Source organism: Diabrotica virgifera, chromosome 5 (assembly GCF_917563875.1).
Source record: "Diabrotica virgifera virgifera chromosome 5, PGI_DIABVI_V3a".
Classification (NCBI taxonomy): domain Eukaryota; kingdom Metazoa; phylum Arthropoda; class Insecta; order Coleoptera; family Chrysomelidae; genus Diabrotica; species Diabrotica virgifera.
In genome coordinates, this window is record NC_065447.1 from 14244264 (window position 1) to 14271765 (window position 27502).

The 27502-nt window shown below is 34.0% G+C and overlaps 1 protein-coding gene across 1 annotated transcript in view; it reads right to left on the reverse strand.

The window, feature by feature from the left end:
• Window positions 1-27502, reverse strand: part of LOC114326926 (protein sidekick) — a 1222968-nt gene that overhangs the window by 58654 nt on the left and 1136812 nt on the right. The window contains exons 10-12 of the mRNA XM_050652287.1: window positions 14134-14260; window positions 12305-12606; window positions 6309-6494 (exon numbers count right to left, since the gene is read on the reverse strand). Of these exons, the coding sequence (XP_050508244.1) occupies window positions 6309-6494; window positions 12305-12606; window positions 14134-14260 (615 nt within the window). The remainder of the gene's footprint in view (window positions 1-6308; window positions 6495-12304; window positions 12607-14133; window positions 14261-27502) is intronic.

A 27502-nucleotide genomic window follows, 5' to 3' on the forward strand; every position in this document is an offset into this window, starting at 1 on the left:
ATCCCTATTGTCAGATGACGCTAGTCACCTAATCCATACACGTCAGTTGCAGTGTGGAGATAAACTTTCAAGGTTTGGTCACTTCGAGTATGGAGCAGCAGGCCTACGCCTCTTCGATGATGACTCCAATAAGAGTCGAAAATTGTCGATTCAGAGTGCTGGACTGCGCTCCCTATTCTAATTGAAAATTAAGACAGTTTTGCCTTCGCATTGCAACTGAATAAAAATGATATACATTTTTATTTTTATTTTCTTAATATGTATGCGAGTTGGGGTGTTATGAATAGGATCATATCCAACTTGGTGTCTATGCATTTTGACGTTGCAACCCTGACAGGAATTGTGGGGACATCTGGTGACTGTCTCAATTTGAATCAAACATATTTACCTATTGGGCTGACCAACTATGCGATAGATATCCAATATTCCGATTTCGGGTAATTACAATTCGATTTTTTTAAAGTTGCAGAATAGGGCTGAATATTGTTATTTTTTGTACAGGTCTATAAAATGTCTATGTCTATGTTTTGTAAAAACCTGAAATATGCCTATAAATTTTTTGAAAATTTTAAATTGAAGGTATCCTACATAAAAATAATAGACCTGGATCCCGCGTAAGAAAAAAAAGTTGATTAATAGCAAGCTGAAAATTTGTTAATAGCTTATAGCCCGATCAAGGAACACAAAACTTTACAAAAACCTCAAAAAAATTAAAGGAAGGATGAAAATTTGGGAATAGGTAGTTGAAATTGTCTATTATTATATAAGAAAAAGTTTACAATTCTACATCCCCTCCATTTTACAAAAATAGGAAAATAAGGGTTGGTTTTTCATTAAAAGTGCTGTATTTTAAAAATAATGAAATAATAAAAAAAAATGTAACAGTGAAAAATAAAATAGTCATCAGTGTGATTTAACCTCAAATATTTGTCTTAAAAATTTTTTTTAGATCTCGATTATTTTATGAGATATAGCCTATTTTTAATAAGGGTTGAAAACCAAAAATTTTTAAAACGGTTTTATTCGGTTAGTTTTGTATCAATTAATCTGAAAATTGGTGAACACACTCTTTACAGATCTATAAGGGCTTGAGGTTAAGATTTTCCAAAAATTTTCAAAAAAAAATTTACGGCCAGTGGAAAAATTTTGGAAATTTTTTTTTGAATTTTTGGAAAAAGAACTGAAAACTTTTGGTTTTCCTGTAAGTATGTACTTACTTGAACGAATTACATGCGCGTGTACGTATCCTATATTATTTTCTTTTTGAATTAAGTTAATAATTTGAAAAACTATAATTTTAAAGTACATACTTGTATTTTTAAGTTAATTATTTCAATATAAACATATAAAATGAAAATATATCAAAATTTCTCAAAAAAATATTTCTTTTACTAAATATTTATTAGGTTTTCTAAAGTTCATTTAAAAATTAAATTAACTTAATTAAAAATAAATGTACTCTATTAAGAGGCTACATCAGCGCGTCATCTATTTTTTTTTTGATAGTTCTCCGAACTTTCAACAGTGCGGCAACAGTGTGTCGGCAGTACTACAGTGCCAGTGACACTATACACTATACACTATATTATCAGAAACAAAGGCACAGTAATGTGATAACAATAATTATTATACTCATAGGCGCGCTAAATGTTGCCATTTCAGTCAAGTTCGATTTCTTGTTATAGATAATCGTTTTTTAGTAATTCCATTGTGACACAAAATCTAGACATGGGATAAAAAAGTTTATTTGAATAAACTGTATTTTTTTGTTCTTCTTAAAGCGTCACAGACTCGTTTTTTATATTTAATTTAATTTTAGAGTAATTTCTACATACCAACATATTTCTTAAATTGGGCTCTGTACCACAATTCTTTACTATATTGCGAATATGTGTGCCAGATATCTCGACAGCATATTCAAAATTAAAGTTGTAATCTTGGAACGCGTTTTTCGCGCGCTGATGTTGCCTCCTAAGTTATAAAGGATCAAATGAGCATGAAGTACTAAAATGATAAAAGGTGCAATGAAAAATCGTTTATTGTATATCGAACTGGATCGTCACTGTTTACATTTAATTAATTAATCTAAATTATTCAAAGTTCATTTTCATCTTCGTCTGATGTAAAATTTGTGTCTGAATCAACTTCATTTATAATAGAATCAACTGTAAAATCATAATTTTGGGTCTCTTGGCAGCTACCATCTAAACTATTATCATCTTAATAATCAGAAACTATAATGTCTTCCTTTTTATGATTTGTGCAATTACCAGTTTGACAACTTCCGCATGCAGCATGAAAACGTTTCTCCTCTTTTTAATACATATTTTTGTCTACATTCTAATTTCATCACAGTCCAAAAGCATTTTGTGTCTATCATCTTTTCTTTCTGAACTTACACTTTATTCCACGTTTGACAATTACAATTTTTTCGTTATCACATTCTAAATGTTTTTCACAAATAAAACAAGAATTATTATTTTTTGTTTCACTGTTCGCACTCATTGTAAATATTTACACAATTATTTTATAAAAAACAGATTACTTTTATTGATAATAAGTTATAAATTCAAAAACTTTGACAGCCGAAAACGATAACAAAACATTGCAGCGTGAACATTGCTCCAATTTTTTAGGTTATGTTCGTCTACTGTGTTTAGGAAGCGCGCCGTTTTCTCTTTTAAGCAACTTTTTCACCTGTGTTTACGTGCCCCATATATTTTTACCTTTGCAATAGGCCTGTTGTATATATATGTAATATGTTACTCAAGCCTTTTTTAATATGTTTGCATATTTTCATTTAAAAAAAGGCTTTCAGAAAAGAATGGCATCGATTTTATTAAAACATGACATTTTTTTGTAGTTGTTTATAATAAGTGAGCCTTATTTAAAAAGTATTCTATGCATAAGAAAAATAGATACCGCTTTCGAAAGAGTGCATTTTCAAGTACCTACAAGCATATTTTTAAAGTTTTTTATGAATTTTCAACAAAGATATTATTGATTGAAATCTTGAAAATTGACTTAAAATAAAAATCAAAAAAATATCCATTTTTTATCGCCATACAAATTTTTATCCTTTAAAGTAACGTTGTGCAATTTTAAATCTAAATGTTAATTAGCCATCTTAAAACGTAAATCTAAAAGGAATTTTAATTTAAATGATTATGTAAATTTTTGTGACAAAAAATATGTGTTGCTCTCAAAACTTGTATTAGTATATTTTAAAACATATTTTTCTAAATTAAATAATTTGTAATTCACAATGAAAATATATTCACGTTAAAATTGATATTTCTCGAAAGGTATTGTGTTTTTTTCGTACATTTTATTGTTTGATAAATGCCCCAAATTATCGATTTAAAAGTTAGTTAATTTTAAAATGTGACATTTTTGTTGCGCGCGCAATTCAAATAAGCGCCCCTGTTAAGTACTTTAAAAAGGGCTATAGGTTAGAAACGAATCAAAATGCAAACAAAGTTTTTAGTCAAGATGTTAGGATAAAAGTACCTTGATGATTTTTAAATAAAATTTTTTGTTATTATTGCCTTATTTTCCGAAATACAGCACTTTTAATGAAAAACCAACCCTTATTTCCCTATTTTTGTAAAATGGAGGGGGTGTAGAATTGTAAACTTTTTTTTTTAAAATAATAGACAATTTCAACTACCTGTTCCCAAATTTTCATCCTTCCTTTATTTTTTTTGAGGTCAGATTGTTCTTTGATCGGGCTATTAACGGTTTCTAGTCGGACAAACTTTGATGCAGGGGAACACTGAAACAGGGGAAGTTTTAACGGTGGAGCATGATAAACGTGTCGTCCTGACAAGTTTATGATGGTGAAAAATAGCAAGTTGTTTTTAAGTTTATTCAATAGCCAACGTTATATAATATATGAAAAAATGTTTGTCCGACAAAAATGTTGGGCATTTTAACGAGTCCGACACGTAGAACATGTCATCACAGGAACTATGTTGGTGATGAATAGCAGTCTGATTTTTGCATGAGAGTTTAGTGAAAGGTTAAAAAAGCAATTGGAAGTTCTGTCGGACAAAATGAATGGGAAATTTTCCTAGTCAGACATTCTAAAGATGTAAGATATAGACAAACATGTTGGTGATAAATAACAAGCTAATTTTGATTTTTTTATGTACAAATTATATTTTGTAACGCAAAAAGTAATATGTCGGACAAAAAGTTTGGGCAAATCGAAGGAAATAAATAAAAAACATTTTTTCCAGAATGACTTAATCACATATTGATAAAGCTATTTTAGTTGTATATTATTATTTATATTCACATACTTGCACATGAACATATATACATACATGCACACTCCAAAAACAGTGAGGTAAGTATCAATGCATGTATATATTGCAAAACAATTATTTTTTTGGGTGGAGTTTGTTCTAGATATTCTCAAAACGACAATAAAAAATGTCAAAGAACATGTGAAAGAAATCTCTTAGGGTTTTCTAATTAGGTGCATCAGAAAGTACGGAAAATTTCCTATAAAAAACGTTGTATACATTTTTTTCCATACTCAAATCTTAACCCTGTAAACGACATTGAAAAATGTGAAGAGTCTAAAACTTCGGTGCTTATAAGAATATAAGTAAATATGACACATTATGCTTAGAAGTATGTATTAGAAGGCTGCATTTGTCAGTGTGACACTTTGTGCTATACAAAGTAGTATTTGAAAGTACATGGTCTCTGAGTTTCTGTTTGCCACGTGTGTTGGAAATTAAAATTTATATTAACTATGGAGTGTTTTTGTGTCTATTTTTGAGTGTCAACAGTTTAAATTTTAAGTCGCCAAATCAAAAGTGAAACCATTCAACGGAACATTTTTGAGTAATTTTCGAACATTTTACAAAGTTGTAAAATACTTGGTCATCAATTAAATGAGGTTCAGTTGCCAGATAATTATTGTGAAAGTTCTATTGAATATCATTCTTCGTGCTATAATGCTTTGCTTGATTGAAAAAGGGTACCTAAATAAATTATTACTAAAATTGTATAACGTAATTTTTCTCAACTTTCTACAAATGAAATAATGTAATTAATATGTCACAGGGCAAGAAATAATTTGCTGCCAAAATAAATCGATTAGTTTAAATTTGAAGTTACGATAGCAATTTATTATGAATTATTGTCAAAAGTGACAGTTTTTCTTAAATGGAAATGTATTCATAGACATAAGGGTAGACAGGGAATACAGTGCAAAAAGTCGATAGGTGGTCTATCTATCTCTTTTAACCAAGCGATCCCGCGCATGTGGCAGACACAGATAGCTAGACCACCCAATCCATAATATAATTTGCCTGATCTACTATAAATGTATTACAGTGAGGTATCTAAATGATGTTGAGATAAATCGAAAGATATCGATTGTAATTGATTGCAGGTGCTTTTGACATAGAGTAATCACCCCTTATTAAAATTTCAAAAATTATTTTTTTAAATTGTCCGACTACAAAATCTACCCCTTATTTTTTTCCGACAACAGTCATTCTTGCTAAGGAATAATTTACTTTATTAAATTTCGTCTTTGTCGGAAAGCTATTTATCACCAGCATTTTTGTCTATATCTTACCTGTTTAGAATGTCCGACTACGAAAACTTCCCATTAATTTTGTCGGACAGAACTTCCAATTGCTTTTTTAACCTTTCATTAAACTCTCATGCAAAAATCAGACTGCTATTCATCACCAACATAATTCCTGTGATGTGACATGTTCTACGTGTCGGACTCGTTAAAATGCCCAACATTTTTGTCGGACAAACATTTTCGCATATATTACATAACGTTGGCTATCGAATAAACTTAAAAACAACTTGCTATTTTTCACCATCATAAACTTGTCAGGACGACACGTTTATCATGCTCCACAATTAAAACTTCCCCTGTTCCAGTGTTCCCGTGCATCAAAGTTTGTCCGACTAGACACCGTTAAGCTATTAACAAATTTTCAGCTTGCTATTAATCAACTTTTCTTTCTTACGCGGGATCCAGGTCTATAATAATAAAAACAAAAAAATATGTTTTTGCTGGTAGGGGGAGGGAGCAGGAGGTGTTAAGTGTTATTTTGTAATGACATAGAATTCATAGAACATAAAAAATAAAAAAAAATAATTCTGGGAGTGATGACATTTTGCCAATCTTAACGAATATATTGCCAAACTTTATACGACAAATTTGCCGATTTTTTTAACGATTTACGTCTGGCTTTATTTGATATATGACGTACAACAACGATTATTTTGCTACTTATATGTTACGTATAATCATGACAAAAATTTACCTTCTTGCGGCAACATAACCTGGTTACTGGGATCAGACGGCGGCCCTTCCCCAACGCTGTTAACAGCGCTGACCCTGAACTGGTACACTGCAGCAGCCTTGAGATTCGTCAACAGCACCCATTTCTGAGCGGCTGAGACGTTACTGAGCTCCGTTACCCAGTTGAGCAGCGGATCTGGAATCGGTCCTGCAATGGGGGGAACTGATTGAACAAATAACTCTGTTTTCGGTAGAGGAGGGGCGAAAATGGAAACGAATCGGATATGAGCATGCATACATTTTGCAATAAATCAATAATAAAATGATTTTTTTTAAATAATAAATAATAGTTTATATGGTCCCAAATTATACGTAAGGCAAAAATTTAAAATAAGGGAATTTGTACAAAATAAATTACATCGCTACATGCCCATGCGGTTAAACAGTGTTTTTGTGTTATATATGTGTTAGTAGGAGAAGTATATTCTCTCGTGGGTCAAATGTTAGTATTGGGGAAGGATTTTTTGATTACCTGATATAGTGAAGTCACTGTAAAAGTGTTATACTGGGTAGCGAGAAAGTAAGGAAACACGGTAATTTATCGGAAACCTCTTGAACGATTGTTATAAATTTTGGTGGGTAAGGGTATTCAAATATGGCCGATATTATAGTGGTAATTACATTGTTGTCAAATCTTTCGTTTTTCTGGAAATCTAATGAACTTTCTTATTTTAAATGGAACACCCTCTATATTTTTTGCGTTTTTAAGTCCTTAAGAAATACTGATTATTTTTCATGTTATGTTCCCTATACCTAAATGCCATAGTTTCGGAGCTATTGCTACATTTATTAAAAAAAAAATTAACAAATTATACCAATTTATTTTTTTGGACCGAGTAGATATTATTTTAGGTTCTTTGGGTCATTTGGAACAAAAAAGGTCTTTTGTAATTTTCCTCAAAAGTTAATCGTTTCCGAGTTATAAACATATTAAAACTGAAAAAAAATCGAGAAATGACGATTTTCTGGGTTCAAAAACATAAGTAAAAAATATTATTTTTGAAACTATGAAGTACCTAAATTCACGTTAAAACCTTATTTTATCAGATGCCGATAAGTGCCGATAAGGTCTTATTTCATTCTAAAACATTATTTTTTAGTTGTTAATGCAGCCCGATAGCCCGTCCTCGCATATGAATTTTGATCTGATAGAAAAAGGTTTGAGCTTGAATTTAGGTACTTCGTAATTTTAAAAATGATTTTTTTTACTTGTGCTTTTCAAGCAAGAAAATCGTCATTTCTCGATTATTTTTTTTTTTCAGTTTTAAGTTTATAACTCGGAAACGATTAACTTTTGAGGAAAATTACAAAAGACCTTTTTTGTTCCCAATGACCCAAGACCCAAAGAACCTAAAATAATATCTACCCGGTCCAAAAAAATAAATTTGTATAATTTGTTATTTTTTTTAAATAAATGTAGCAATAGCTCCGAAACTATGGCATTTAGGTATAGGGAACATAACATGAAAAATAATCAGTATTTCTTAAGGCAAAAAATATAGAGGGTGTTCCATTTAAAATAAGAAAGTTTATTAGATTTCCAGAAAAACGAAAATTTGGCAACAATGTAATTACCACTATAATATCGGCCGCATTAAGACACCCCTACCCACCAAAATTTATAAAAATCGTTCGAGCGGTTTCCGAGAAATCACCGTGTTTCCATACTTTCTCGCTACCCTGTAGAGCGTTCCACGTTAACAATAGAACATTGCGGAGATAGCCCCATGTATTCCTTATGGACGATAGAAGCGCGCCGATGCCACGCCGTACTGATTAGGATGAATCGTATATCGGCTGTCGAGTAGCCATCCGTGACCGAGAGGTTTGGCAACACTGATCTCCATAAGCATAAGGTTCTATTCTTAACATGCAACAAAGTATAGTAGATATAACGCGACAGAAATATTTGAAACCGCCAAGGTCAGACCAATCTAAAACTTTAGTTACGCGACGTTGTCAGATTAATCGAGTTTCAAAGGTTTTTCGGTTTTTTATTTGTTACCTGTTTCACGATAAAATTGTATTCTACTTTATATCATGCCTTAGTGTCCTATTTTTCACTGCACTTGTAACCATGTTTATTAAAAAAATATTAAATATTAAATTCTAAATAAACAACTATTCAATTATTTTATCTGAAAATGTCGCAAAATCACTGATTTCATGCACAATGCATTTTAAATGAATGTTTACTCTTTACATCAACGCATTCAAATGAAGTCTCCTCTCCTTGATTTGCTACCTGAGTTTGTTTGCTGAATTTTGAGTTTTTAAAGAGCTTGCGCATAAATGCACTTCCGTTTTCCCTGTTTATTTTCTCCGGAATATTACAGTTTTTATGAAGTTTTTCTTTTCTACTGCTCACCCTTTTTTTCATCTTATTGCCTGAAGTGCTAAGATACTTATCTATTTCATATTTTCTCATCTATTATGCGAATTCCTGCATTTTCCCCACTACAAGCATGGATTTCACATACCAAGTTCTTAGTTTTTAGACTTGGATCCCACGTACCAAAAAAAAGTTGATTAATAGCAAGTTGAAAATTTGTTCATAGCTTAACGGTGTCTAGTCGGACAAACTTTGATGTAGGGGAACACTGGAACAGGGGAAGTTTTAATTGTGGAACAGGTTAAAAATTTGGAACGTCAGACTACGAAAACGTTCCATGTATTTTGTCGGACAGAACTTCTAATTGATTTGTTACCATTTCATTAAACTCTCATACAAAAATCAGACTGGTGTTTATCACCAACTGGGCATTTTAATGAGTGGAACACGAAGAACATGTCAAGTGACAGGAATCGTGCTGGTTAGTAATAGCAGTCTGATTTTTGCATGAGAGTTTAAAGAAAGGGTAACAAATCAATTGGATGTTCTGTCCGACAAAATACATGGGACGTTTTCGTAATCTGACGTTCCAAATTTTTAAACTGTTCCACAATTAAAACTTCCACTTTTCCAGTGTTCTCGTACATCAAAGTTTGACCGACTAGACACCATTAAGCTATTAACAAATTTTTAGCTTGCTATTAATCAACTTTTTTTTTGGTATCCAGGACTATTGATCCAGGCCTATTTACTTTATCGTTTTTTTTCTTGTTTTTTTTTTATTTTTTAACTTTTATTTGGCTATTATGCTTCGGGGTTCAGTTTTTCCAATTTCTTCTTTTCTACTTCTGTTTCCCAAGTTATTTGTATGCATATCATTTTCATTTGCCTGATCTGTTTCTTGCATGTCCACCCTTCGTCGCTGTATCAGTATTTATGTTTTTCTAGTGTTGAGGTTTCTTTGTTCCATTTCCAAACTTCTACTTCAATTGTCAGTTTGGCAAAGCCTATTTTAACTGTTTTTTGCATTTTCCTTTCTATATTATATTGTTTTCTGTTTTTTGTTTCTCCAGCCATTCCATATTATTTTTGATGTCTTCTATTGTTGTCGAATTTCTTGGTTTTGTTTTTGTACTCTTTCGTAGTTTCTTTTTGTAGTATTAAGTTTTCTTGTTTTATGGCACTGAATTCTTCTTTGAAATATTTTTGTTCCTTTCGAATGTATTTCATATCATTTTTTTTACATCGCTCATCTTTATTTTTATGTCCTGTATATTTTCTAATATTTTATGTAATTTTTCTAAGGTAGACTTCTTTTGTGGTGTTCTTGCTGTTTTTCTGCTCTTTACTAATAGTTCATCTTCTGGCTTATACTATACTCCTTATTTTACCATCGTCATCAGTTGAGTCGCTCTACATTTTTTTTGTCTATGTCTATTTGCCTGTTTTTTATTCTTGTTATGCACTGTTAAGTATATCATCGCTGAAAACACTTGTCCCCAGTCGTCTAGTCGAAGAGCTGAGTTTGTTATTTCAGTTTTTTACGTTCGGTTACAGTTTTTTATAATTAGTTAATGTTATAAGTTATCTGATTTGATTAATTGATTTTTAAACTTTTTTGAACAATTAGCAACGCCTCATTCAATTTGGTCAAGACTCCTTTACTTATCTGTTGTCAATGAATCAGAATTTATGAGGGTAGTTTGTTTTTAATACAATAAAATATTTCTAAAGCATACTTAGGTATAGAACACTTTTTTGCACTGCAGGGTCTATGTTCTCATATTATTTTCCACGCAGAGTTTAAAATCTATTTCTCACTATTTTTTCACAAAATCGGGATAAACACAATTGGTAATTTATCACACATTTACTTCACACAACGCTTTGTTGTAGACTCTCTTAATCAGGCAGAAAAATCACGAATATTGAAGACAATAAGGATAGGTACATGGACACACCGAATAAATTTTCCTACTTTAAATGGTTAATATAATGGGTGGTTGTTATTTTGCTTGAGCAGCCACCATTATTAAAAGCAAGATGTAATGATAAATGACAATGTCAAGTTATGCCCGAATCAGCGAAGAATTAAAATGTGCAGCCAATAATGTGATAGTGTAACTAATATGATAGATTATAAATTACTTGAAGTACATATTTGTTGAAAGTAATTTGTATGTGTTGTAAAACCTCCAAAAATATATTTGCTCTATTGAATCTCATTCTATCTATCATTCCACAGAGCATCATACCTATAGGTATGTTTCACTTTTCCTTATCAATTCCTTTTCTCCATATTTACCTTGGTCTTCCTGGTTAGCATCTACCCCAGAGTTGTATATTCTATTTTCCTTTGTCCGTCTTATGTGACTATACCAGATTGTAAGATTTACATAATTTCTCAAACCATGTGAGTAATTTGTTACTCTTTCTCGTTTAGATCTTCCCGCTGACTCCAGAAATCATCCATGATTCAGTATAAATGTTTGAATATTTGTGTCATAATATAAACAAATCTATGATTTCCGTGATTTATATAAAGGAATTTTTCCCTCATTATACATTTTTATGAATTCGAGCACTTACCAATTAATATTACCTTGATAACTAAGTAATAAGCTCAGAAAGTTTAGTTCAAAGCATGAATTTACCTCATAACACACATCATATTAATAAAATGAATATTAAATGTAGTAAAAAAGATCTAGTGATAGTGTATGATAGGCTATGGTCATGAGAGATGTTTCTGGTGTTTAGTTCAGTGTTGTTATATAGTTGTCCAACTGCAAAAGAGTTATATCGACTATGTTATTATTTACAGTAAGTTATTTCTGTAAGCCTTCACCATATTAATAAGAATAAGCATTTAGAAATTTAGATGAATGGTTAGATGCAACAAAGCTCCCTTTGATTTATTGTATAGTACAGCGGTTCTCAATCTTTTTGAATCATGTACCACCAAATACTTTTTATTATTTTTGGTACCACCTAATTGAAATACCTATCTAGCTATAGTATTTTTACTACAAAAGCGATATTACGTAGGTCAAAATTTTTGACGTAAGAAAACTGTCAAAACATTAGAATGTGACTTTTCATTATTGCCATGTTTATTATAAACATGTTTATTATAAACATGGCAATAATGAAAAGTCACATTCTAATGTTTTGACAGTTCTCTTACGTCAAAAATTTTGACCTACGTAATATCGCTTTTGTAGTAAAAATACTATAGGTGATCTAATTAACTATAATAGTGGTGTTTATTTTGGCTGTTTTGCGTTTTGTGTACCACCTCAAATAATGAAATGTACCACCAGTGGTACATGTACCACAGATTGAGAACCCCTGGTATAGTATATAAAGCGCCACTTTGAAAAAATACTAAGAACGTTATTTTAGATTAGATTAGAAGTTATTTGTAATTTTCTTAGCATACTTTCAAAGTAACTCATTATACACAATTAAAGCATTAGTATTTTGTTATTGGCATGAAAATTCCAACACCACCAATCACCATGATTGAAATCGGCTTTCTAATCAAAGGATAGGTATAATTAAGAGCAGTATAACACAAAAACAGTGTTTAAAGCCTCAATATTAAGTAAAGATTCAATACTTACCGAGCTCTGGTATCTCTCTTTTTTGCACAATATACTTCTTTATTGGGCTATTGCCGTCAAAACCTGGTGTCCAACTTACGTTTACCGCTCTTTGTGATCCGTTATCTACTCTTTCGGCTTTAACACTCGATGGGGAGAAGGGTAGCTCGATGACTGACAATTTTGCTGATCTTGTTTCGTTGCCACCAGGGGAGAGGACTGAGCAGGTGTAGAAGCCTACATCAGATGCCCTGACAGCTTCGATTTCTAACGTTCCGTCACTGAGTATCCTGATTCTTTGGGATCCTCGAGGGCTTATTAATCTAAGAAGACATAGACAACATTTAATCAAATTCAATTTTTGCAACTAACCACTAAGCACTTTTATGTTTGTACTTTAAAATGATTCTCTAGCAAAACCCTATGTTGTTATATTGTCTTCCTTCACAACCTCTATTTCCTAATTATTGGATCCAGTGGCAGATGTAGACATTTGTCTGGGTTGGGGGATCTTCCAACGAAACACCAACCAAAAGACATAAAAAGACAAACCCAAACTACATAAAAGATGGGTAGATTGGTTTGAATTTGTCTGTCTGTGGTTTAAGTTTCATGTTTCATAGTAGTATAGTTTTGTTTCAAAATTTCTTTCTTTAGTTTTGGACCTTCCTGGTGGTGAGTGAGGGAGGGGGACGAATTTCTCGATTTTGTACCTGTCTACCCACCACTGGTTGGATCGAAATAATATTGTAATTGTTGGTCCGTCCAACTGTTCAGTCTTAGATTGAAAAAAACTATAATAGATAGAAAAAATGACAAGGGACCAAATAATAATATCCAATTTGTTATTGATACGAAAATGTTGAATGTTTATATAAATATAAATACCTTGGAACTATAATAAATGAGAATAATTTTGCAAAAGGAACTAACAACCAGAATTGAAAATGCATGTAACTCATTTATAAAATTGAAACAATTTTTCTGCCACAGAACTTCAAGTATTGGCTATAAGTTCAAGTCAAGGCCAGAAAGAAAAAAAACTTTTGAGTGTTAACATAAAAATTTGCATACTGAGATGTTCTGCTTCAGAAATCAAGATATAAAAACTACAATATGTTGGACACGTGATGAGAAGAACAAAATAGCAGCTTCTGTATAGAACTATGCAGGGAAAGATTCTAGGAAAACGTAACGTTGGAATTCAACGGATGTCATGGCTGCACAATCTCAGGGAGTGGTTTAATTGCTCACCTAATCAGCTTTTTAGAGCAGCTGTAAACAGAGAACAAATAGTCTTGATGATGGCCAAACTTTGAAAAAAGGCACCTTACTAAGAATTGTTTTGTAATTGTAAAAAACTAAGAATGATCCCAAATGCAGCACTGGAAACAATAGACCATTATTTCAAAGCAAAGTATATATACACACCTCAGTATAAAAACTGTAAAAACCTTTCTAATAAAAAACAATAGAATAAAAAACAAACAGAGGTCCCGTCATTTGAGAAGGCGCTAATTTGCATATTATGGCGCATTTAGAAATTGTCTAGGTACAGCCTTTAAAGTTGGTGATTGGTTGCTGACATTTGAAACTGTTACTGAGCATTTAAATTATTTAATGCTAAGGCAAGGCTTAGAAAGAAACTTCAAATTTTGACCTATGTACAAGTACAATAATATGTAAATTATTGCCTTCCCAAATGACAACACCTGTAGCAAATATCATCTCAGTGAAGAATATGTTTCATACATTTACTGCAGATTACGATTATTGGATAATAGTCTTGATTTTCAATGAATAAACGTTTGAATCCTTGTATTGAATAAACTGTTTTAAGAGTTACTTACTGTTTATCACGAAACCAATCTAACTGATATGGAACAGTCGGATCCGAAGATATTTTGCACTGCAAGGTAGCAGTTTGTCCCAAAAGTACTCTGGTATCAACTGGTGGTTGGACAATTTGTGTCCGAACTGAAACATAAAAATTTCACATTTTCAATCTTGCATGTCACAAAATCTAACAAAACAAACAAATAACTGATTGCACATCATTCAAACATGCAATTTGTGTACATATTTACTATTTTAGTTGGGAATAAGTCACAATTTTACTTTGTAATTTTTATAAATTGTTATTTATTTCAAAGGGAAGGTTGACTGAAAGACTTCGGTCGATGGCCTTTTGGTACATTGTATCAATAAAGTATGTCTCTCTCTCTCTAAAAAGGGAATCATTAAATTCTTATATGATAGAGCCAAAATTACTTTTAAATTACTCACGCAAATTCGTGCTTAGAAGAAAAACGTTTATTAACATCTGTTTAATAAAAAAAAATGATTTTCCTTTGTCGTTTATAAATAAGAAATTTTCAAGTATGGATTGAATGGAACAGAATGGACAAGGACAAGAGATGGAACAATTTAGAATGGAATCCTATCATATTCACAAGAAATAATACTAGAAAAATAATAATACCATACATAAAAGGATTATCCGATAAACTTCAAACAATAGGAAATAAATTAAACATTTCAATAACATTCAAAACAACAAACACATTGAGATTTATTTTATCTAAAACCAAACCTAACAATGAACAATAAAGAACAAAGAATTGTATTTATAAAATACCTTGTGAGTGCCAACATTTTTGTTTAGGTGAAACATCAAGACCATTAACCCCTTCTCGCCAGACCATCATATGGTAAGTTGTACCTATATACGGATACAACTAATTTAAAGGTGGGTTTCCCCACCTCTATGTAGATTTGAATATGAACATTCGGATCAAACAAAAATACCTTAAATATGATGCAGATGTCTGTACCTCTGTATATGGCGAACGCAAGCTCATGATGCACCTGTGTGAATGCCACAGTGTGACAGTCAAGCATGATGCACACGGGTGCATCACCGTATTGAAGGAGTTAAACGTTAGAATAAGTGAACATCAATCTTATATTAAAAATAGAGAATTTGATAGATCTCAAATACGTAAACACGTATGGGACAATGAATATAGAGTTCTGTAGAAAGATTCAAGTATAGTTCTGAAAGATTCAAATATAGTTCTGAAAGAAGCAGATGATAAAAAGAGAAAAATGAGTTAAGCGGGTCTATTTATGTAAAATGAAACCAATTGTGTCACAAATTCCTCAGCATAATGCAGAAGAATCTGGTTACCCATATTAAACGAGGAAATAAATAGAATGAAAATGCCACGATTAGTAAGTCGATAACATATCGAGGATATATCATTTATATTTTAAAATAACATACCTACAAAATCTGTAGTTTGGTGTTAATTTTGAAAGTAAACTAAATGTAAGACCAAATACTTACAATGTCGAGATAGTATCTATCATGAGGTTTCTTTCCTGGTGAGTTACTATGGGTTCACTAACAGGAGAATTTTACCATCATTATTGCATTCGGTTGTGTCTTTTTAAAGACAAATCACATGCTATAATTTTTCAGACAAATATTCTTAAGTTAAAGTTGATTTCATGTAATTGAATGAACCATGTTCTAATAAGTCATCCCAGGAACACAACTCATAAATATTGGTTATAGCATTTTAAAATCGTCTATTTTAAAATATACCTATAATATACAGTGATGAGCACGCTAATAACCGGCAAAATAACGCAAAAGATGGAAAACATAATACATTGCGACACAAAAAAAGATGAAACTAGTAGAGGTGGAAATTATTGATATGAATGTATAAATTAACATTACATCACATCCTTAGAGGTCAATACTGATGGAATCGCCATTAAACGAATTTAATGAGGCCAGGATGAGATAGAAGATAGTCAGGTGAAGGAGGGAAGATAATTGTTATCTTTAGTAAACAAACAAATTGATAGTGCTAGTCAGGTTGTAGTTGTAGTAAATTTTACTTGACAAATTCTCTGTCTCTCTAGGACCCCTCTCTTGTATGTTGGCCGCAATCTCGCTTCAGTGTTTGAATGGGACGGGGCCTTTCCATCAGTATAGGTCTTTTCATCGATTGTCATTTGTTTCGAGCTTCTGTCATGTGTCACATAATATTAATATATCTACGCCATACGTCTTTGGTTTGTAGCATTGGTATATAGCAATAACGTATGACGTAGATATATTAATATTATGTGACACATGACAGAAGCTCGAAACAAATGACTGTGAATGAAAAGCTCTATTGACAGTTCGTTGATTGGAGGAGTATGACAACTGTCAATGTGACAGGAGAATTTTATAAAATACTCCTGTCACAGACATCTAAAGGTGGAAAACTACAGTTGAGTCCGCGAGTCTTTACCCGTGAGTCATCATTTAAAGCATATACGAAATAAGTCGGAAATTTACTAAACACAACGGCAAGTGGATATTATTCCGATCACGGGTTATAGTATAAAATTTGAAGTTATCAAATAAATAGAATGTCAAATTTAAATTTTGCTTTAAAATTTCGGTGCATAATTACAGCTACATTTGAAGTAGCTTAATAAATTATTTTATTATCATTGATTAATTAATAAATAAACCATTTATAAAAGAATTCAATAACATATTTTTTTTTTATTATTTTATTCACTTTAGCGGAACCTTAAACACAAGCATTCAACTGTGTCAACAATGAGGTTATTTGTACTTTGTCAAAATTTATCGTAAAATAACATAAACTTATTATAAAATGTCTTAACTCCAATATAAAATTAGTTGTGAAAACAACTGTTTGTATACTATAAAAAACTTCAAAATGCAAAGATTCGACAAAATAACAGCAAAAAATTCAACAAACTGACAGCCACAAAAGTAAACAAACCAAAACTTCAGAAATTGTACTTAAAATATGTGAAGACATCCCAATCGTCTTTCTTTGTACCTATCTCTTTTCAATGCACTGAGTCTAAATCGTTCATAAAAATAACATGTGTTTTTACTTAATAACAGGCAGCAGCTGGTTTGTCATTAATTTCATGTGTGGAAGAGAATGATGCTAAATAAAAAGTATTTGTTTTATCTCACCAGGTATTAATGAGGCACGGGTAAAGACTCGCGGACTCAACTGTATGTAATGTAATATTAATTATTTATATGTTTATCGATAATTTCCATCTCTACAAGTTTCATCTCTCTTATATTTCATAATGTAAATTACCTATTGTTTTCCATCTTTGGTTATTAGGGGGCTCATCACTGTATAATAATATTGTCTGAATGAATAATAATAATAATAATAATAATAATAATAATAACCTGTGGGAGTTTTATGTCAGTTCTTCTATCAGGCGCGGCCCCCTGCGAATGGGGGATTCTTTCTGGGTATTCGTAGCGCCAATACCCAGAGAGTAGCAGGAATACTTGCCGTGGAACAAAAACTGACACCTGGCAGTAGGTATAAAATGCACACCCATGAGAATGGAGACTAATAGTTTATGTTTAGGGCCGCTGCCTGGGGATCGCCAGGGCACGTCTGGAGCCGACGCTGGACGTGACAGCATGCGGGACGTCGGTGGCAGGGTGTTGAGGAGGCGGGCCCCTGTCACACAAACAGCTACAGCCCAACAACAAGAACAACAACCACAAGCGAGCCAAACAACAGCAAGAGCTCCACTCGCTGAAGGTGCTGCGCCGGAACATCAGCCGGCGCTCACTCAAGCGGGACGACCGAGGCAGCGCATGAAATGGACTGTGTCCATTAACGAAAGCATTTTGCGCTTCTATTATAAGGTGACAAACCTCGGTCAAGAAACGATCGGCTACAGACAACAGCTGTATGCCGAATTTTGCAGGGAGTACCCAGATATTCAAGTATCGGAGCAAAGAGTATCAGATCAATACCGGGTAATCGTAAGAAACAACCTTATCCCAGAGACTAGACGCAATACGATCAAAAGCGAAGTCGAACGGGAGATTAATAACCAAGAGCTAGTTTTAGATCAAGTCCCTAATGAAATCCTTGATGAGCAAATTCCTGAGATTCCCATACCAGAAACTCAACCTGACAATACACAGCAGGAAAACAACGAGTTGCGCGATAGTCTAGAGAACGAAATGGCTCGTGCCGTACAAGAGTTTAATGGAACAAATCCACTTAGCAGACCACCGCTACCACGAATAAACTCTTGTAAGAAACTAGGTGCCCTGTTACAAATTGTGAATACTGAAGTCCTACCCAATTATGTCGTAGAAGCCCACACATTGGAATATCTGCATATGCTAATCTACTGTGCAGCTACAGCAATTGCCAATGTAATGGGCGTTAAGATCAGAACACGACGGGGTACTAATAACGGAAGGACTGGTAACAGAATTGCACCCTGGGAAAAAAGACTTCTCGGAAAAATTGAATTACTGCGTAGGGATATTGGTCAAGTCACAGAATATATAAGAGGTGTTAAAAGTAGAAAAGTCATTAAAAGAGCTGAAGAAATAATGCGGAGCACTGCAAGACACTCGAGATACGATCCAGAAAATAACACAGCCCAACAGTGTCTGGATACATTAAAACAAAAACTCTCCGTCTATTCAGGACGATTAAGAAGGTATAAAGTTAGTAACAGCCGAAAATGTGACAATGCACTTTTTGAGAACTCTGAGAAGGCGTTCTACCGAAAACTCAATTCCACCGTAGAAAGTGTCGACAAGTCTTACCCAAGCCAAGAACAAATTCATGAGTTTTGGGGAAATCAACTTTCCACACCAGCTGCTTTTAACAACAATGCTGGCTGGATAGAAGATACGACGCACAACTGTCACCACTACGTCACTGCTAACTACGAACCATTCACGACTGAAGAAGTCTCAAATGTCATCAAAGAGCTTCATAACTGGAAATCTCCTGGACCAGACGGAGTTCAGAACTTCTGGCTTAAAAAGTTTTGGAGTATTCATGAGTGCTTATCAACATTAATTAATCATGTTATTTCTAATCCGCAGGAAATACCATCATTTCTAACTCAGGGAACTACTTATTTAATACCCAAGGATCAAAATAACACCCAAGATCCATCCAAGTACCGCCCAATTACTTGTCTTCCAACTTTGTATAAATTGGTCACATCCTGTGTAACCCGGCGTATCTACCAACACTGTGCTCTAAACAATATCATAGAGCCTCAACAGAAAGGATGCGCTAAGGGTTCCATGGGTTGCAAAGAACAGCTTATCATCGACTCAGTTATTTCTAACCAGGCATTCACTAAAAAAAGGAACCTTTTTACTGCTTTTATTGACTATAAAAAGGCCTTTGATTCAGTACCGCATGAATGGCTAATAGATATATTGAAAATATACAAAGTAGATGATAACATAGTGACCTTTTTAAGACATATAATGAAAGATTGGAAGACTAAAATTCACCTCCAAATACCTGGTGAAAACAATATCGAAACCGAAAATATCGCAATCAACCGGGGCCTATTTCAAGGAGACTCGTTGAGTCCATTGTGGTTCTGTTTAGCTTTGAACCCCCTTTCTCAGCTATTAAACTCCACTGACTCAGGTTTTAGCATTAAAAGCAATAATACTGTGGTAGCGAAGCTCAATCATCTGTTGTATATGGATGATTTGAAATTGATGGCTTCCACTCGAGAACACCTGGAAGAGATGCTAAAAACTGTAGAAACATTTTCTAATGATATTAGTATGCAGTTCGGTCTAGACAAGTGCCGTGTTTTGAATATAGTCAGAGGAAAGGTACAGCCCGGTGGATTCGATATGCAAAATGGCCAGAACATCGAGGCCATGGGCGACAACGATATGTACAAATATCTTGGAGTAAAGCAGGCGCGGAAAATTGACCATAAGCAAATGAAAACTGAGATAACTACTGAGTTTATAAGAAGGGTAAAACAGCTGCTTCGTTCACAGCTTAACAGTAAAAATTTGTTTAAGGCACTAAACACCTACGCTTGTTCCGCGCTTAGCTATTCATTTGGTATTGTTAAGTGGACAAAAACGGATATAGAAAATCTTCAGCGAAAAGTACGAACACACCTCACAAAGGCACATAAACACCACCCTAAAAGTGCAGTAGAACGAACGACATTACCCCGGTATTTAGGAGGAAGAGGACTTATGGATATAGGTGAGCAATTAGATAAACAAATTGCTAATTTAAGAACTTATTTTCAGATGCAGGCTGAGACATCTACTCTACATCGCGCTATCTGCGCAGTAGATGACACAACACCGATCAAACTGAGGGAAGCAGAACTGCGCATAAACCACCTTACTAAGGACGAAAAAGTGCGCGCCTGGATGGGTAAACCTTTGCACGGGCGACATCCCAATGAGGTCAGCCAAGATTATGTCGACAATATAGCGTCGAACTACTGGTTGACATCAGGAAAGATGTTCCCTGAAACGGAGGGTTCATTACTGGCCATTCAGGATCAGGTTATACCAACCAGAAACTACCTAAAATATATCATCAAAGACCCTCAGGTTCAAAACGACAGATGCCGATATGGATGTCAAGCCCAAGAAACCATCCAACATCTTACAGGGGGCTGCCAGGCATTTGCTGCAACTGAATACAAGGAACGGCATGACGCAGTGGGAAAAATCCTTCATCAAGAGATAGCTATCAAGCTGGGACTTCTCCAAACGGACCATCTCCCGTATTATCAATACGTCCCTGAGAGTATGCTTGAGGATGGCAACTACAAGCTATACTGGGACCGCACTGTGCTCACAGACCAAACAGTGGCACATAATAGACCAGATCTCGTACTAGTTAATAAATTAACAAGACAAACAACACTAATTGATGTGGCGATACCTAACAACAATAATCTACGTAGTAAATTCACTGAAAAGATCGCCAAGTACAGAGATCTAGAAATTCAAATACGAAGGCAATGGAGAATGCAAAGTACCCAGACGATACCTATTGTTATATCTACTACTGGAGTCATTCCGAAGAACCTCCTCGAAAGCATAAAAAGGCTGGGTCTAAATGAACATCTTTACAAGACCATGCAGAAAGCTGTACTACTCGCAACGGCCAGATGTGTACGAAAATTTTTGGGAGACACACCTGCATACCAAGTCACCTAGGGCTCGATAACACGGAAAGAGTCCCACCAGAGCTCAATCCTTTTGATACCGTAGGTATCTGGGATGAGTCAAATTTCCCCTTAGAGGGAGTGTGAGCCGTATGGCTAAATCTGGATAATAATAATATATGAATAAGTCAGATAAAATTACATTATTAGAATTTTTTACCATGCAACAAAAACAAAATTTTTGTTTAATTTAATGTTTTGTATTTTGATAACGATTTCTGAAATGGAACTTCAAACGTCAAATAAACTTAATTGCAAAGTAAAAAATATGACTTATTGTCAAAAAAATAGTAAATTGCATTAAGATGCTACAAGAAAATAGCTTCAGAAAGATATATTGTGTATAAGTTGAAATAAAACCATCACAGAATAACCTGTAAAATAATCATCTTCTTCATGGTAAACGGCGTTTCCATAGCGAAAAACCAATAATAAGTGTAAAACAAGAAACATTTGAATGCATAAAATAAATAATACAAAACAAAAGCATCACTATTTTACTGGTAACACAAGTTTGTTTACATCAACAACACAACACCAAACTTTTAAAACTAACTGTTAAGTAACAGAAACAGATGTTTCCAAGGCAACGTGGGAAAATGAGTGTTACCAACTTGTAGTGATTATCTGTGAAGAATGGGGATTAATGTTTATTACACAGAAAGGAAATATGAACAATTGTTATAATAAACAGGTAAAGTTGACCGAAGAGAACGTTTCAAAAGTCGTTAAAATCTAATCATTGTATTCGAATAACGGTAATATTCTAATAATTCTAATATTTACTACGCTAATATATATGTACACCGCCATTTTTTGTCCATTAATATGGAAAATTGTTATTTCCTTTTTATTCAACACGAATGAAATGTATGACAATTAGAATAAATTTTAAATGTATTTTCACATTGAATAAACTTTAAATATTTACTTTAAAATGTGTATTTGCTAACTTGGTGTGGTTTTGTTTCTCTCTAATAGATGTCTCTATGATCAGACGGTTTCATATTGCTTTCATTTTTTTTATAAAGAATATTTTTATAATTTATGTGCGATATTTAAATTATGATTTTAATGTTTTTGTTATTTTTTAATTTTTTTAGAAAGTGAGAAACTCTAGGAAAGCAGACAAAATCATTATTAAATAGACTATTTTATAAAAACAAAAGCATATACTCATACACGGTTGCAGCACATATAGATCAGCTAACGCTTGTCATTCGATATGTTTTAGATAACGGAGAACCATGTGAAAGATTTATCAAATTCTTACCTTCTGTAGGACACAAAGCTCAAGAAATGTTTGATGCCATTACTATAGAGCTAGAACAGTTAAACATTAATCTCAAAGATTGCCGTGGTCAATCTTATGATAATGCCTCTAACATGTCAGGGATTTACAATGGTTTACAAGCTAAAATTCAAGAACAAGCACCATTTGCCATGTTTGTTCCTTGTGCAGCTCATTCACTGAATTTGGTGGGAACCTCGGCCGCTGAGTCTTGAAGCCTGCCGCTTTTTCATGTTGCTGGAGGAGGTATATACTTTCTTCGTGAAGTCAACCGAACGTTGGAAAAAACTGATAAATGAGATAGGAAGAGGAAAGAGGCTCAAGAGAGTGAATCTAACTCGTTGGTCGGCTAGAGCAGATGCCTGTAAAAGTCTAAGAGATTCTTGGGATGAAGTAGTAACAGTTTTAAAAATTATTGAAAATGACACTACAGAGAAACCCGTCCCGCGAAATGAGGCAAAAGGAATTCGCATTAAATTAGAAAAACTTGAAACTGCTTTCATGGTCGTATTTTGGAATGCTATTTTGGAGAGATTAAATAAAGTGAGTATTCAGATTCAGAGCTCATCTGTAGATGTTTTGACGGTATCTGATCTCTATGGATCTCTAGTAGAGTTTACAATAGCAGAACGAGACAACTTTGACTATTTTGAAGAAAAAGCAATTGAGATGAGCGCTCTTAAGCAATATCAAGGTGAAATAAAGAGGCAACCTAAAAGAAAAAAAATGACGGATGAAACATCGAATGAAGAACCTGAAACACCCTACGGCTCCAGAGATTTTTTCAGAGTGGACACCTTTTTGGTCATCCTTGATAGACTGAGGGCTGAAATAGAGAGAAGGCATAATGCTTACTTAAACTTTAAAGAAAAGTTTTTATTTTTAACAAAAATTACTGAATTTTCAACACAAATAGTTACCGAAAAAGCCCAGTCGCTGGTGAAATATTATACCAATGATTTAGAGGAAGATTTGGTTCAAGAATGTGTGCATTTTCACAGTTACATTTCCTCTAGTAATGTTGCAGAATGTGCAGTGAAGCCTAGATCAAACTCATTGCTCAGTCTCTCAACGTTTTTGAGGAATCACTCGCTGTCTAATGTTTACCCTAACTTAGATATAGTTCTCCGCATCGCACTTTCGACTCCGGCTACGAATTGCTCTGGGGAAAGAAGTTTTTCCTGTTTAAAACGAGTAAAAAATTATCAAAGGTCTTCATTGTCTCAAGAAAAAATGAATTCTTTGGCTCTTCTCTACATAGAAGCAGAGATAATGAACACTATAAACTATGATGATATTATAAATGATTTTGCTATTAAAAAGTCCCGTAAAAAATTGTAATTATTGTTTCCTTAAGCCCTTCCTAATGACTAATTCATTATTTTGATCAACCTTAGTTCGTTTCTTACTACATATGGAAAATTATTATTTTAGTAAGGTACATGGGGCGGCGCAAATAAAGTGGCCTACACTCGTAAACAATATAAATCCGGCACTGCTCACACCTGAATCTAAGGATGGCAAAAGAAAATTTATTCAGGCAAATAGAGGAAAAACTGAGCGGATAAAAGATAAATAAACAAATAACTTGTAGTACAAGAAATGAGAATAAGTACGGTAAGCAAATGTTGGCCAGGAAACAAAGAACGAAGCGGAACAAGAACTTGAAAAATCAAAAAATTACTGTGCCCTATTTTTATACTGGCATATCGGTGGAAGTTAATAGAAAAGCCGTACCTACCATAAGAATCGTGGGTATACTAAATTCGTTAATCTGAGACACAAACTGTCTAGTGATTTTAGTAATTTTTTTGGGAAGTTAGGTTGCTAGACGTGACTGGAAATTACTACACAACCAAACATACCTTCTCATAGCCAATATTATTAATAATAAACAGACATAAATAACATAAATCTTACACCAATCAATATAAGTATTTATTTACACCGTTATATTATACAAAATAAAAATATTTTGAAGAAATAAATTCCACAAAATTATATGAGTTTAGTAGGTATACACTCCCACTATTTCCAATAATTCTTCTTTTTTTGATGAAAGATTAAGTTGATGTGCGCAGTTAATAGTGTAGGGTAGGAATTTTTGTGTTGTAGGTTTCCTACTATGGATGTGTCAAAATGAATCTCGGCTGAGCGAATTTAGTTTATCGAAATTTTTACTGCGTCATGGTTTTTTTAACATTCAAGCAAAAAGCGACTATTTCATTAATTCATTCTGTAACACACAGTTTGGTTTCTGTAACGCGGAATGGGACGTTTCGATGCCGCCGGTTCATCGCCGGCCGTTTCGATGCCGCCGGTTCATCGCCAGTCCATTTCATCGCCGTCATATCTCGCATTTCCTAGAATTCCTAATTAATACTAACAATAACTAATAATTGTAACTGTCGAAAATTCGGAAATATATCAGATAGCGATTAATTGATTGGCGATGAATCGGCCGGCATCGGCATCGAACTGGCGGCATCGAAACGGCGGCGATGAAACGTCCTAGATCCTCTGTAACGGGTTTGGAACGAGAGAGGCATTGTATGGGATGAACGTACTTGCTCAAAGATGTCGTGATATATCTGTAGATATGCACTGTTGTTTTATTGACTTCCAAAAAGCATTCGATCGTGTGAAGCACTCTATATTGATGGAAGTTATAAGACATTGGCTTGGACGGCAGAGACGTTCGCAAATTGCAAATTTGTATTGGAATCAAACAACATCAATTTTAGTAGACGGCTTGGAACCACAGGCTCTTCATATTAAAAGAGGAGTACGGCAGGGTACTCTGAGAGAATTTTTAGAGACGCACTTTCTGTAAAACAAGAAGGAATAGTTGTGAACGGTTAAGTGTGAAGTCATCAATAATTTGCGATATGCGGACGACACAGTACTCCGAGCTTATACTCAAGAAGATCTGCAAACACTACTTGACAGTGTCGTTGAGAACTGTAAGGAAGCAGTGCTGAATCTGAATATACGGAAAACCAAAATACTGGTAATAAGTAAACAACAGCATATAAAACCGTCTATATATATACGTAAATAATACCAATCTTGAGCAAGTTTATCAAATTTTTTACCTTGGATATTAGTTAGGTAACTTGTAACGCAGACAGTCACGGTGAAATTAGATCCAGGACAGACCAGGACAGAGCCGCTTTTAGAAGGGTGTCCAAGTATTATGTAACAGAAACCTAAAATTGGCATTGAGAATCCGCCTACTTTGCTGCTACGTGTTCTCGGTCTTACTTTATGGTGTCGAGTCTGGGACTGTGAATAAAATCGATCTAAATAGCCTTGAGCATTGAGGCTTTCGAAATGTGGTGCTACAGAAGTATTTTAAAAGTTTCTTGGGTGGAGAAAATTTGAAACTCCACAAAACTAGAACGTCTCAGCAAGACTATTAAGATTATAAAAATAATCAAGAACAGAAAGCTGGAGTATTCCGAACATGTAATGAGAGGTCAACATCATACAAAATGAGAAAGGTTCAATATTTCGGTCATATAATCTCTCTCCTGTCGTTTCCCCATTACTGAGGATCGTGATTTCTTCCAATATTCCTAACAATGTTTCTCCATTGGTCTCTATCTTCAGCTGCTCTAAGAGCTTCGCAGAATGAGTTTCCAGCTGAATGCTTTATTTGGTCAGACCATCTAGTTGGTGATCGTCCTCTTGATCTTCTCCCCGGAACGTTTCCAGAAACAATCTCTCCAAACTGTCGTCACCTCTGCGAACCACGTGACCAAAGAATTGCAGAATTCGTTGCAGACATATTGTGGACAGCCTTTTTTTAATATTGAGTTGGTTTAGAATGGAAACGTTTGTCCTATGAGCTGTCCAAGGTATGCGCAGCATTTTTCTCCAGCACCACATCTCAAAGGCATCAATTTTTTGGCGCTCGCATGCGCGAAGAGTCCAAGTCTCTGCTCCGTATAGAAATATTGAGAATACAAGGGCATTCACCAGTCTCATCTTGATATTTTGAGAGAGAGATCTGTCTTTCCAAAGTTTAGTTAGGCGACCCATCGCATTTTTTGCCATACCAATACGTCCCCGAACTTCTGCTTCACAGTTACCATCGTTAGTTATACTAGACCCGAGAGAGACAAAGGTGTTTACTATCTGGTATTCCTGTAATATGTTAGTCAGTTGAATAGTGTCAAATCTGTCGACCACCATTATTTTTGTCTTAGCTTTATTTATTTTCAGACCAACTTTATTGCTTTCGTACTCAACTCTTCGCAGAAGATCAAACATTTCTTGCTCATTTGCTGCTATAAGTGTAGTGTCATCAGCAAATCTTAAATTGGAGATTTTTCTACCAGCTACTGTTACTCCACCGGCCCATCCTTCTAAAACCATCCTCATGACATGTTCACCATAAATGTTAAATAAGTCAGGTGACAACACGCATCCTTGTCTAACACCTCTCTCGGTCTTGAATTGGTTTAAGAACTTCTGATCTAGTCGTACTGTCGCTATATTAGACTGGTACAGATTTTTAATAAGTGTCACCAGGTGCATTGGTGCGCCCATTTCTATTAAAATTGACCACAGATTTATTCAGCTTACACAATCAAATGCCTTTTGGTAGTCAACGAAGCATATAATCATAGGTACTTGAAATTCTCTAGACTTTTCAATGAGTTGTCTCAGGTTCAGGATTTGTTCCCTTGTACCTTTACCCTTTACAAACCCCGCTTGTTCCTGAGGTATTTGGTAATGTAGATAGGTTTTTAATCTGTTTTTGATGATATGCAACAAGATTTTACTAGCATGTGTTATTAGTGACAGTGTGCGGTAGTTTTCACATCTGGTAGTAGTTCCTTTTTTGTGTAGTG